General features: G+C 36.7%; 1 protein-coding gene across 3 annotated transcripts in view; it reads right to left on the bottom strand.

Annotated features, from left to right (window-relative positions):
* LOC132915408 (tyrosine-protein kinase Btk) overlaps positions 1 to 13,602 on the bottom strand; it is a 358,897-nt gene that overhangs the window by 285,245 nt on the left and 60,050 nt on the right. For all 3 annotated transcript variants that reach the window (XM_060975187.1, XM_060975195.1, XM_060975188.1), the window contains one exon: positions 12,525 to 12,818. In XM_060975187.1, the coding sequence (XP_060831170.1) occupies positions 12,525 to 12,818 (294 nt within the window). The remainder of the gene's footprint in view (positions 1 to 12,524; positions 12,819 to 13,602) is intronic.

Here is a 13,602-nt window from a genome sequence, read left to right as displayed (position 1 = left end):
GTGCCATTCTAAAATCTGATACCTCGATTTTTGTTTTTGTTGCTTGTTTATGGAGTATCATCGCGTTTGGAATTGATGTATTTAACAGTAGCTCTGAAGCTAATTTTATATGCCACTTGAGGGTTCTTCTATGTGGTGTAGAATATGCTATCATTTGATCTGATAAATCTGCAGCACATTTTTCTCTGTTGTAATCTCCCACTACCTTTGCTTTACCATAAACATAATTTTTTTGCGGACCTCTACCATTTCAGCCAAATGTTTCGTCGAAATCATAAAAATAATCATAATACTGTTTACTAATCATAATACTCTTTTACACGTTTCAACAATATAATCTGCACGTTTTGCTTGCGACGAAGTAACGAATGCGAGTGGTTTGTTGAAATAAACGAAGTCTTGTTATAATATGTTGCTATCAACTGTTACCAAGGCGTCAATGTGGTCATCAGTGACTACCAATAAGATAAACGGTCCATTGGAGAAGGATGTTGCCTTACGTCATCAATTTATTATTATTTTGCTATTATATGGTTTGAATAATAAAAGTACTCCAGTGGCGTCCTCAGCGAAACATGTGATTTCTGTGTGGCAGTCAAAGTTTTAATGTAGCAAAAGTGTTGCATTAGATTCGTTCAGAAGCAAATCAGAGTGAACCAGTTGCGTTGATTGTTCGCGCGATAAATTACAATAGTTTGCTCGCTGCTACTATCGACCACCACTATTGTCACTTACTTTGACCTTAGCTACTATCAAGGGCACAAGAAGTAAAGTATACTTTTGTAAGAGAAGACCTCTGTCCCCTGATCTAAAATATTCAATTATACTATGTACAAAATTAATGAAGAAGAATAGGAAAAAAGCGTGGGAAATCCATATTTGTTGATTTTCTAACTTCAATGCTACTCAACTCTTATAACAGAAAGAGTGTTTTTTATAAAAATTAATATTTTCTGCTTACAAGCATATAAAGCATTTAAAAATTTCAGTAGCACTGTAAGAGGATGCAACTATCATAATTGGATTAATAAATTTTGAAAGGAATCTGATCATGTGGCAAAATATTTATTCTAATATATCTATAAACAAATTTAATGAAAAGACAATTTCAGTTATATGTGATCAATTATCGAGCTATTGAATTGTGAAATTGTTTTCATAAACAAGATTTTCTCTGTGCTTTATTTAATACTAAAACCAAATAAAAGGAGAGAAGTTGGTAATATAAAATTCATTGACAACATATTAAATTTGAAATGTTGATATTTTAAAATATGAGCTTAAATTAAACTTGTTACATTTTCCTATTGTAATCTTCCATTAGTGTCGCAAGCACAAACTAACTTCTCCCATTGCTAGTTATTTTCTCTCACTTGCTATTTTAATTTACATTCACCGGTTGTTTATTTAGGAAACAAAACGAATTGCGGCAGATTTTGAAAGAAAATATATGCTTCCGTATCTGGACGAGTAAAAAAAAGAAACGAATTTCGAGTAAACTTTTTATTACTTTTCTTTTGAATGAAATTCGATTTTACCATGAAGAATGTAGTAGTATGATGGAAAAACAACGAGAATATAGAACTGTCGCCACTTATCATTCTTCGACGCGTCACTACTTGAAGCTATCCATCGAGAGAGAATGTAGAACGTGGCTTCTTATTTTCTCGGTTCTTCCAACTTCTGCATTCCAGCAAGATACTTCTCGGTATTGCATAACGGGATGCTTTGGAGGCGCGAGATTACGTGGAACTATGAGGCAAAGAAGGAGAACGTCGAGCAAATAAGACTTTGCTTTGCTTCGCTTCGCTTTTTTTCAACGGTAAAGTAGCTACTTCGTCATAGAAAAAAAGCATACGAACCGAGGCTTCTAACACCGTTGCCACATAACCTAAAACGTATCATCGGCCATTATACATTTAATCACCTCCGTTCCATTTCCTTCGAGAAGAACAGATTGCTGTATTTTATTTTCTTTTATCTTCAATTACAAGAAAGACCGTTCGAAAACTAAGTATTTCAAGAAAAAGATTAAGATGATTAAGAATTTTCGAATGCAATGCTCGAGTATTTAAAATTCTTTGGTGTACCAGACATCATGCTGATCTAACTGTTATCGTCACAAATGGCTTATAATTAAGGGAATTTACAATAAAAGAATTTAAAGAGAATTTAGAGTTACTGAAGTGTCTGAGATGATTAAGAATTTTCAAATGGAATGCTCGAGTATTTAAAATTCTTGGTGCACCAAACACTACGCTGATTTAATTGTTATCGTCACAAATGGCTTAAAATTAAGGGGATTTACAACAGAAGAATTTCGCAAATTTTATTGCACTTTTTAGCACTTAGAATCTAACTATATTAGGCCGAGAAGAACTTCTTATTTTAATCCTAGAACTTTCTGCAGACATAATTATGTATAGCTGAAAATGTATCGATTGTTAAAATTGTTTTCAAATCATGTCGACTGCCGCGCGTGTTTTCAATGAAATCTTCATTAGGCCACGAGTGCCGCTGTACCGAGCGTTACTCTGCTAGATACTTGCACCGATATTTTAGATAACTTAAAATCTCTGCCCTAATTCGTTACAATGTCGAGAAGAAAAATGGAAAACTTATTTCTTGATGAGTCAAATAGCAGTGAAAAAGAAAGCTTTTACGAGGTTAAACACAAATTCGGATAGTAGCGATGAGGAAGAAATCAAATTTCCTAGAAATGGAAATATAAATAGAATTACATCGTCTGATTCTGATTCGAATATTAATAAGTGCGATCGTAGTGATACTGAATGTAATGAAGATACTGACCAGATAGTACAAGAATTGGTCATTGAGGAAGAAAGAAGAACTGACGATACCGAGGAAAGTACAATTCAATTTGGTGAATGGTATGAATTTAATGGTCGGCAGAAGTCATTTTCTTTTCCCGAGACAGACGGCCTCACTAGGCAATTACCTGGCGATGTCAATCCATATGATGTGTTTCAGCTGTTCGTCGATGACGAAATAATAAACTACTTGTATCAGAAAATTGGAACAAAGAAGGATGTAAATATTAGAAGATTTAGAGAATTATTAGCTGCAAAATTGCTAGGGTTGTCTGAAAATACAAAAAATCCTTGTCTTCAACGGAGTCAACATAATATCGCCGTTCGGAAAAATGATTCCGGAAGAAGCATTAGACGCGCATGCAAACTACGTTATGCGGATAAAAGACGTCGAACGGACCGATCAAAAACACAGGAGAATTTAAAGAAAACAACAACTTATTGTCCAAATTGTCCCGACCAAACTTTGCTTTGTATAGAATGCTTCAAAGTTTTACACTCCAAATAATTTTCTTAATAAACCATTTTCGTATTACTTTTATAACAATTCAATAGTTTTATTACTTCCTGTGGAATATCTTTTCAAATACCTACGACGATCCTTCGCAAGTAGCTAAATAAGAGTCACCCGAATACGGGTGACGCGCACCACCAGGAACTTTTCTGTCATCCGAATACAGGGACACGACTCTGTTAGAAACTTTGCTGTCATACGAATATGGGTGACACATTCCGTCGGGTGCGGTGTTGTAATCTGAACGCGGGCGGGCAGTCCTATCACAAACTTGTCGTCACCCGAATATGGGTGACCCATCCCGTCGGGAGCGGTGCTGTAATGCGAACGCGGGCGGGGCAGTCTATCAAAAACTTTGTCGTCACCCGAATATGGGTGACGCGTCAGTCAACGAGTTATAAAAAACAGAAAAGCATGATTTGCTATGTTTAAAAAAATACAATTTCGATTTTTTAACGACTGAGTCGGTAAAGTGCCAAGTTACGTATTTCTAAGTGGGTGAAATTTGAATACCTTGATGATTCAGCCCTAATAATCAATTGGTTATCTATCGTAGCTGGTCATCATCGTCCTATTGGGTTGGCAACTAAGTGATTGCGGATTTTGTCATTACATGGTATAAACAAAATCTGTAATCACTTAGTTGCCAACCCAATATAATACGTTTAGAACACGTGAATGAAGCACGTGGCTGGATGCACGAATATTCGAAACCGAAGATACACATGGACGTTCCCAGCGCATTTGCAAGCTAATACCCGTGCTAATTTCATTAGATCAATCCAGCAAGTGTTAATGTTACAAACTGGCCAACTTCTAAGGCACGAACGCAGTTGCGAGCAAGGAGCTTGTTCGAGGAAGCAACTCGGGGAAAATAATCGGATGAGCTATTCCTTGGAAACGGAACAGCTGTATACCGCGAGAAGTGGAAGATGTTTGTACGCTGGAGCACATTGAAAAATGGTATCAGGATCAAACGTAAAACAATAACGCGGATCGTAGCCAGAAATTATGAAATTACTAGATTATTGCAGCCATTTCATCATCGTTAACCTTATATTTTCTTTTCCTTATTTATTGTGACAGATTTACAAATTTCTTGATGAGTTAACACTAGAACTACCACACCAGTCAAGTTGACTGGATTTACAATTTTATTTAAAATTCCTACTTCGTGTTATATTTTTTCTGCAATGATGTAATGACTTTCGCAACGATAACTAAAAAAATAATATAATGAATTTTATTTTGTTTTTTATGTATTCGAACTGAAAATAATTTTGTATCGAGGTTACTTATACCAATACCAGTCAAAAATGACTGGTACTTGTCGAAGTGTAAAAGGGTCCTGCAATCTGTTTATCGAATTCCAATTAACCACCTTCCTCGTTTTGTACAATTTGCCACTCGTTTTGTACAACTGCCACTTATTTTTTTAAATTTTTACCGCGCATCATTCGATATGTCGATATCAAGTATCAGGAAAATTCCGGATCGATCGCTAGATCGCTAGATGCTAACGCTAGAAATACCACTCCAGTCAACATGAGTTCTTCAATTTTATAATTGTGGCAACCCTCGTTTAGGGATCATGGTCCCAGATGGATTAATAACACCAAAAGTGTACTACATATATTGAGATATGTATAATTTTGTGTGCTAGACTAGATTAGCCGCGTAATACTGACACACGTATGTAAATATGAATGTGTGGAAGTATGTATGTGCGCAGCGTCTCGAAAAACAGATGAATACAACTGTTCCGTTGGCAGTCTGGTATGGAAGATGGCGTGACAAAGAAAGTGCTGAGGCGCGTGCAAATGTATATCGACAAAAATCTTGGAAATCGTTTATTAAATAAATCTATAACTATTTTAATTTGAATTCTAAGTGTAACCTTAGTGTTCCTTTACATTTATTTCGGCAATTAAGATCCACAATTCTCAACAACATAACATGGAATTCCTTCTGTAAGAAAGTAACAGATCAATAAATATAAAAATGTTCTATTATTACGTATTTTTTAAAGACCAGTTATTTTCACTGGTTTTGGTAGAAATAGCTTCGTGTTAACTATCGGTAATTCTAGTGTTAAGACATTTCAGCTAAAGTTGTGAGTATAAAATATAAATATAACAATTATAAAGTACATCTTTTTTCTTTAAACCTGCCAAAATTTTTAGTTTCACACTATTTTCTGCCTTTTTTTAGTTCATCGAGAAAAAAAATATATAATTGAATCCTTTTTTGGTTTTTTGTTTCAGTCAAAAATTATGAGTATCTTTCACGTCGATTGAAAACTGCAGCCCATGAAATAGGCTTAGAAATCTGTTATAATTTTTTTTTACTTTAAAAAAAATTTTTTTGTATTCGTTGAATATATATGAAACCATACCTCAAAATTCAATAACTTCATTTCTTTCTTTGCCTTCTAAAAAAAATCACAAAAAGGCGCTGTTTTAGAACATTCTAATTCCGGACACCCCCTTAAATTGCAGAAAAATTTTACATATTAATTTCCATCTACTATCCAACATTTTTATGTGTAGAAAACGGTCACCGTATACTTGTCACAGGTTCCGCAACGCTGTGTACACTTGATCGACATTCGCGTCAAAAATTTCAATAGAACGTCCAGATACTATAGTTCTATTCATCCCACAACGAACCATCGATACCCAGTCAATGTCGAATTTTTCTTTCCTCCAAAGCGGCAGAGCAATTTGGTCATCGAATTTCCCACTTTTCACTGAACAAGCCATTGAGTACCTGGCGTTGTTGCAAAAATAATCATTGAACAAATAATACAGGTAATATGGTACAGGAAACGTTAAATGTTGTATTTACGGTTCTTCTAGAAGAAGAATATTTTTAGAATATTTATTTAGAAATATTTTAGAATATTTAGAATATTTTTAGAATATGTAGCGGCACATGAAACGTAACGATAAATAAACTCCAGACAAAACTGTTGAAGTGATCGCCACTTCTAAGAAAACTACATCTGGTCTTCGGTTTTCTCAAGTGCTAAGGTCATCGATAGCGCATAGACAAAAGAATGCGTCGATGACAGACCATAAGCGGTACACGTGCGACGTTGGTTTCGGGGTTCTATTAGTCTCAGGGTAACATCGCTAGTGTCACGGATCGAATTTTTGTCTGTCGTGTGTTACGCCAGATGCGATGGTCCTTGCGAGGTTCCCCATGGTCATGGCGCCAAGACCTAAACATTGTCACACTGACCCGCCACAAGGCTAAGGGGATACCCTAAACCGAATCTGTTCAGTTTCCTTTCTCTTCGCATAAACATTTTCGGTTTACGGAGAAAGCGGGTGTCTGGAGAGATAATAGGCCTTTGTTATGAACAAGGATGCCCACGAGCCGCATCGGCTCCTCTTTGTCTTTACAGTTTCATTTATTAACCAATGGGCACCGCGGATCATTACCCTCGCTTTTCTACCGAAAAGTGTGGACGACGAATCCGCGTTCTAAGTTCAAAAGGGCACACCCACACCGAGCTTTCCTCCTTGATGGTACGAGACGGGTCTACACAGTTCTTCTTGTGATTTCTTGTAGTAAAAAACATAACTGTTACTAATAAACCCAATTTTTTTACTGAATCTTTGATTACCATTTGAAATTACGTGACACTAGCGTGAGGATCTGCACCAGCTTACATTGTATTCCACACTTTGTGCTTTAATATTCACAATATATATATACTCACAATACCTTACAATTTACCCACGCGTTTCTTTAATTCCACATACACCGAATAACCTTAACAAAAACAATGTTGCTGTAACATCAACCACATCTCAATCCACACCGGAGACCAGGCTGCACACCGAGGGCAAGATGGCAACCAACCATACATCTTGGCATTTTCATGGTTAAGGCCCTTCAAACCAAACAAGCATGTTCTTTACATTTTTATCTACTATGGGAAGATACGGGAAAGTTAGTTTTTTCACGTTCGGTATCTTCCGTTAGCAACCTTCTCTCAAGGACGGTGTTTCGTTCACTCGCGGAGAGACGCGATCGTGTCACACACTCAAGAAGACCACCTGCTCAAGAAAGGCCGCTCGCTCAGTAGCCGGATAGACTGAACACCCTGCATGCCACACTATTGAAACAATAACTAAAAAGGCGCCTCTGACACACACACCCGACGGTGGCCCCTCCTAAGGACTATCCTAAATTAGCGCTCAATCAATCCGCCATAAGAGATATAACTTAGAAAACACGAAGCTGGCTCCCGCTGGGGATAGCCACCCACATGCTATATTTATTTTATTTTCTTTTTTTATTTACCAATGAGATATAACACTCTACCAAATGTCCTTCAGGACAAATTGTAAATGTTGAGATATGCATAATTTTCTGTGCTGGACTGGGTTAAATGCGTAGTAGAGATACTTGTATGTGAATATCAGTGTACGGATGTATGTGTGTGTGCGCAGCGTCTCGAAACAAAGAAATGTAAACTGTTCAGTCGGTTAACAGTCAGGTATAGAAGAAAGTGCTGAGATGCGTGCAAGTGTGTATCGATGAATATATGAGAAATCCTTCTTGTAATAAATATATTATTATTTTAATATTACACCCCAGTGTATATCCAATGTTCCTTCAACATTATTTCGGCACCAAAGATCCACAATTCTTAACAGTAAAAACCAAAATAAAATAAAAAAAAAATCAGTCCGTTGTAGCATTTCAAACCAGTCTGTTCTAACATTCCGAACCATTCTGTTGTAACGCTTGAACCGTCACTCTGTTGGATTTCTATAATAAATTTCATTGTCGCATACGAAGTTCAATTTTCGTCACCCTGTTCGTGAAAGAATCATTTCGAACCGCGACGCGAGGAGATTACTGGCGATCCGTTAATTTCGCGATTTCTTGCGTCTCCGACGTGACAATCGCGAGGGAGCACGTCAACAGGAGTCGTAAATTCCCGTTACGATTAGACAATCGACGCCGCAAAATGATCCCCTATTTCGGTTAGGATAATAGAGATAGTTAAACTGAATCTGACACTGATATAACAAATTATAAGTTACAGTTTATTCCAACAACCTTGTAACGAATATAGTTACACTGGTGCGTATGTATAAGTGAAGTAGGTGACTGATCTAAAGGTGGGAACCCGGTCGAAGGTGAAAGATGCAAAATCAGTGCCATTCGGTGATGATCATAAAAGATATAACTTAGAAAACACGAAGCTGGCTCCCGCTGGGGGTAGCCACCCATGTGCTATATTTATTTTATTTTATTTTTTTTTATTTACCAATGAGATATAACACTTTACCAAATGTCCTTCAGGACAAATTGTAAAAAACAAAATAAAAAAAAAAAAAATTCGGTGGCGATGCTGTGGCGGAGGAAAGCTAAGGATGGGTATGTCTCGTGCACGAAGCCATTGGATTTGTTGATGACAATTTTGGCTAGGAAAGTGAGGGCAATAGACGTTGCTTCTGATTGGATAATAGACAGCTGGTGGACTAGGAAGAGTCTTAGGCGCCCTCGAGAGAAAGTCGCTAACGGAAGATACTGAACGTGAGAGAAACCAACTTTCCCGTATCTTCCAATAGTAGACAATAAACTATTCAGTGAAAGAATATTTGGTCGGTCTGAAAGACCCTAAATAGAAAATGTGTGGCGGCACTCGACGATAAATACCGCCACTAGACATGAACTAGCAGCGAACGACGATAGCGCAGTGGTTAGCGCCTTTGGTTACGAACGTTCGGGACCCGAGTTCTAAAACGCCGGCAACCGGATTCCAATTTTTCTTGCGCGGCATTAAAAATGAGAAAAGAAAAATGCAGCAGTACACCAACCCCCCACATAGCAGAACCTGTCTCACCCTGCACACTAGCAGTAGCGCACACTATTACCCACAACTATATATACCGGCTAGCGACTACTACAACTACAAATAATCTCCACCTCAGTTACACGCCTCTAGTCATAATGAGAACCCGACATATATATATAGAATATTTTGGGCTTATCCTGAAGAAGAAAAAAGTGTTAGAGTTTATCCTGAAAAAGCGCGTTGGAATATTCACGAAAGCTCGCGACAGAACGCAACTAATAAAAATATGATGGAAGCTCGGAAGAACTACGAAAAATGTCATCTAATCATTGTAAAAGTTTCAAAATGTAAAATTCATGAAATGTTACGTCTAGCTGTTCGAACAGGCAGATAGGAGAAGAGAAAAATAAAAGAAAGGAGAGAGGAAGAATGCGAGACGCGAAGGGATCTGTTCGATGCGCCGAATGGGTCGATGCACGGTGACGGAAGAGGAAAAATAAAATATATAAAGCCGCGTCAAATGGGTCGGTGCACAATGACAGCATAAAGAGCAAGGCACAAAGAATACTATCGCTGTGCATTGACCCGTTTAACTACGCCTGTCGAATTTCATCCCTTATTTTGTGTTTGCAACCCTGTCTACGGTCCTCTGCTTCATGTTCCATGCTTCAAGAAGAAGAAGAACGTCGAAAATGTTACTCTGGATCGTTGACGTAAAATACGACGTCATCGGAGACACCTCGTATGGTCAGTTTTCCAAAGAAATAAAGAAGCGAAAAATTGCAAAAACGAAAGTTTCTTGGGTGTTAAGAATTACGCGAATGATATCGTTACAAATAACTGTTTGATATTTATTAACCCTTTGCGCTCTGAATTTTATTTCAATTTCGCTAGCAGCAGCTGCCAACGCTATTGAGTGTTTTATTTGAAATTTACTTTAACTAAAAAATTAGACAATTTAAATAAATAAAGGAAGAAAGAAGTTCATTTAAATAACAGTTTTATTTACACTATTGTTGTATTATGTAATTTTTAAGTGTATGATATATCTTGAAACAATTTCCAGGATGCAATCACGAAAAAGGTGGGACTGAAAGAATGTCGAGTGGGGCTCGACAAAGGAACTCCTGAGATAAAAACTGATGTTAAGTCATACTCCACATAGAAGTGCAAAGGGTTAATGTAAAGTGCTCAAATTTATCGAGGTATTTGATAATTTAATTAAAATGCAACTGAAGAAACAATTGAACGATCTTTAAGTTACTTAATGTTTAAAATATTTCAATATTGAGTACTCATACTTTTGAGAAATAGTTTAGTAGAAATAATTGTCAAAGAATAGGAAGAAGGTGGTAGCTATTGCAATCTTATTGAGTTGTTCTTATTGGGTGCTCAAATTTATCAGAGTATTTGACAATTTGATTAAAATGTAAATGTAGAAGCAATTGAACAACCTTTAAGATATAATCTCTACGTAGAAAAGGAATCTTTAAAATATTTCAATATTGAATACTCATACTTTTGAGCAATAGTTTAGTAGAAATAATTGTCAAAGAATAGGAAGAAGGTGGTAGCTATTGCAATCTTATTGAGTTGTTCTTATTGGGTGCTCAAATTTATCAGAGTATTTGATAATTTAATTAAAATGCAAATGAAGAAACAATTGAAGCATCTTTAAATCACTTAATCTTTAAAATATTTCAATATTGAGTACTCATTCTTTTGAGCAATAGTTTAGTAGAAATAATTATTAAAGAATAGAAAGTAGCTGGTGGTTATTGTAATCTTAATATTAAAACTATCAACGATTAAAGTATAAAAGTTGCACCAAAGAAATCAAAATGCGCGGTATATGAAAAAATACATAAAGCAAGAGAAAAACATTTATACCCATTGCACAAAAAAATCATTAAAATCACAAACTGTAGCGTGGGAAATTTATAAAATCCCTACCATAACCTACAAATTGACCATTTCGAATATCTCGGTGTTTCCAATATAGTTAATTAAATATATCTTCATAATCAATAAAAACAATGTTACATTTCGATGCAATCTTAAAAAAAAAAAAAGAAACAATATAAATCCAATAAGAATTTAAATGAGAGAAGAAATTCCAAAGAGAATTTAAATGAAAATTTAATATAAGAATGATCGTTAGACCAATGAAATAACGCAATTTCCTAGTTATTCCATGCAACGTGAGCTCAACAACTGTCAATTCTGCTGAAACTGATTGGAATTTCAAAGCCACTAAGGGGTCCTAATGGAATCCGGTATTAACTGACCGGACATTTATGACTAGGGGAGAGTTTGTCTTGGAATTACCGCGACGCTCGCTAATATTTAACTGGAAGGGGCTGGTGAATTTCGGTAAGCCCGAAATACGGCGCGAAGTCGAACCGGAAGGAAGCAGGCCGCAGATTAAACGGAAAACTAGCGTTGAATTTAACATTGGCCAACCCATGCGATTAATTAAGCTATTAGTCGATTGGTCGAACCTATTTTAAAGCTGGTGAAAAGTGGAATAAAAAGAAAGAAGCAAAGAAGAAAAAGAAAGAAGAAAGTTCATGGAAACAGATTATTATGAAAGAAGAATAGCTTCGTTAACGTCGCAAAGATATCTCGGTGAAACTGTAAGAAAAACTTGAGAGTTGCACTGGAAGATCTTGAAACACGAAATTCATGTCACACGTTTGCCGTCTGTAAAAAAGGTAAAACGCTCGACGTATCAAAGAAACGTGGTCGTTTCCAGGTTTTATCCTCTCTTCGCCAGAGTCAGCAGATAATTTTCTACTGGTTTCTTTGAAACGTAGACCTTGGCAAATGTGGCGCGAAAGAGTCGCCAGAGTATCAAGTTAAAACATGTACATCTCTAACCTTTGAACTTCTCACTTTAGTTTTCACAATCGCCAGTTCTCTAATTCTTCTATCGATCATCCTATAGCATTCCACGTGCGCCATAAAAATTTCCTCTTGTTTTTCCACGTCCAGGTTACCAGCAAAACAAGAAAAATCTATTCTTCATACTTTAACCTTTTAAAGATGGATCGCCTGCAGCCTATCGTCGACTTAATCCTACGTTACACAACACTGGCAAATACGGGCGAATTTACAAATCTTGGAAAAATCCGATTTTGAAACATTCGCGATTCTATCACATTCAAATTGCGCGCGTTTCTTTTCTAAGCGTCGCGCCTGCCCTCTGCTGTTCGAGATCGCAACTACCGATCTCTCTCTAGAAGCTTTGGAAATTATTTTTTAAATCTTGCTAAGCAAACAGAACAAGAGAGATAAGAACGTATTTCGTAGAAAAGGAGGAGATGAAATAGGAAGAAAAATAAAAGTTGGTACGAACCGATAGTTGAACGAGCCTGCGAGTGAACGATGGGATTGTTGTTCGCCTCTGAGTTGGTCGTCTGTGGTCGATCGGTTATGGCGGCAGTGGTGGCGATGGTGCTTCCGGTGGCCAAGGTGAAGCTCGAAGTGGACGTGGAGGACGGGTTCGTTACGTTTAACGGCTTAGAGGACCAGGAGCTGCAAGTGTCGCAGCCCTCGGCGGAACGTGTGGACAAGCGACAGCAGGACCAACGCTTTCCACTCCACAGTCCGGCGTGGTAACGACCGCTTAGGCCAGGATTCTCGCTGCACACTGTGAACAGACCAACGAACCGTTGAATTAGTTATTTTATTAACAAATTAATTATAAATTGTTGCAACATAGCCAAAGAGAGTTTTGAGTACAGCGGTTTAGATTTCATGTTTTTGACAGATGAATAAGCTTACTTTATGACTAGATATGTTCTATTCCTAAGTTTCTTTTAATAATTTAATCAATAAAAAGCCTTTAACACTTTCACTGCCATGCCGAAATCACATGTTTCGCTGAGGACGTCACAGTGTTTTAATACAGCGCAACATTTAGATGCAACATTTGTTCTCATTTCTTTTTATTGATGTTCTAATAAAAATGTTTAATTGTTTAATATGGCACTTTTTATTTTAAGGTATCTTCTATTTATCGGTTATATTCAAAATGCCCTAACTGTCAATTTTCATTCAATTTTTATAATTGTAAGAAGTTGAAGCACTCCGGTCACCAATGACCAACGTGGCAGTCAAAGTGTTAATAATTAAAGGAGGAACACTTTCATAATTTCTACGAAAAATATATTTGCACCAGAAATTTCTTGTTACTTCTGTATATTTTTTAAAGTCTCTTTCATAATTTATCAATATCATCATGACGGTCCAGTCTTATTACAGTTCCAATGAGATTTCAGAATGTTTCATGTAATACACGTAATTTATTCATAAAAGCTTTCTACGAGTTTCTCGTGAACCACTCTATGTCAGACGTGTGACGTGTGTTGTTAATTAATTTGGTTATCCTTCTAATTATTTTTATCCGATCTGAGATGGTAGTTGGTTGTAGA

Source organism: Bombus pascuorum, chromosome 17, assembly GCF_905332965.1.
Source record: "Bombus pascuorum chromosome 17, iyBomPasc1.1, whole genome shotgun sequence".
Taxonomy (NCBI): Eukaryota; Metazoa; Arthropoda; class Insecta; order Hymenoptera; family Apidae; genus Bombus; species Bombus pascuorum.
Note: the sequence above shows the minus strand (reverse complement) of the source record. Positions and strands in the feature narration are given on the sequence as shown.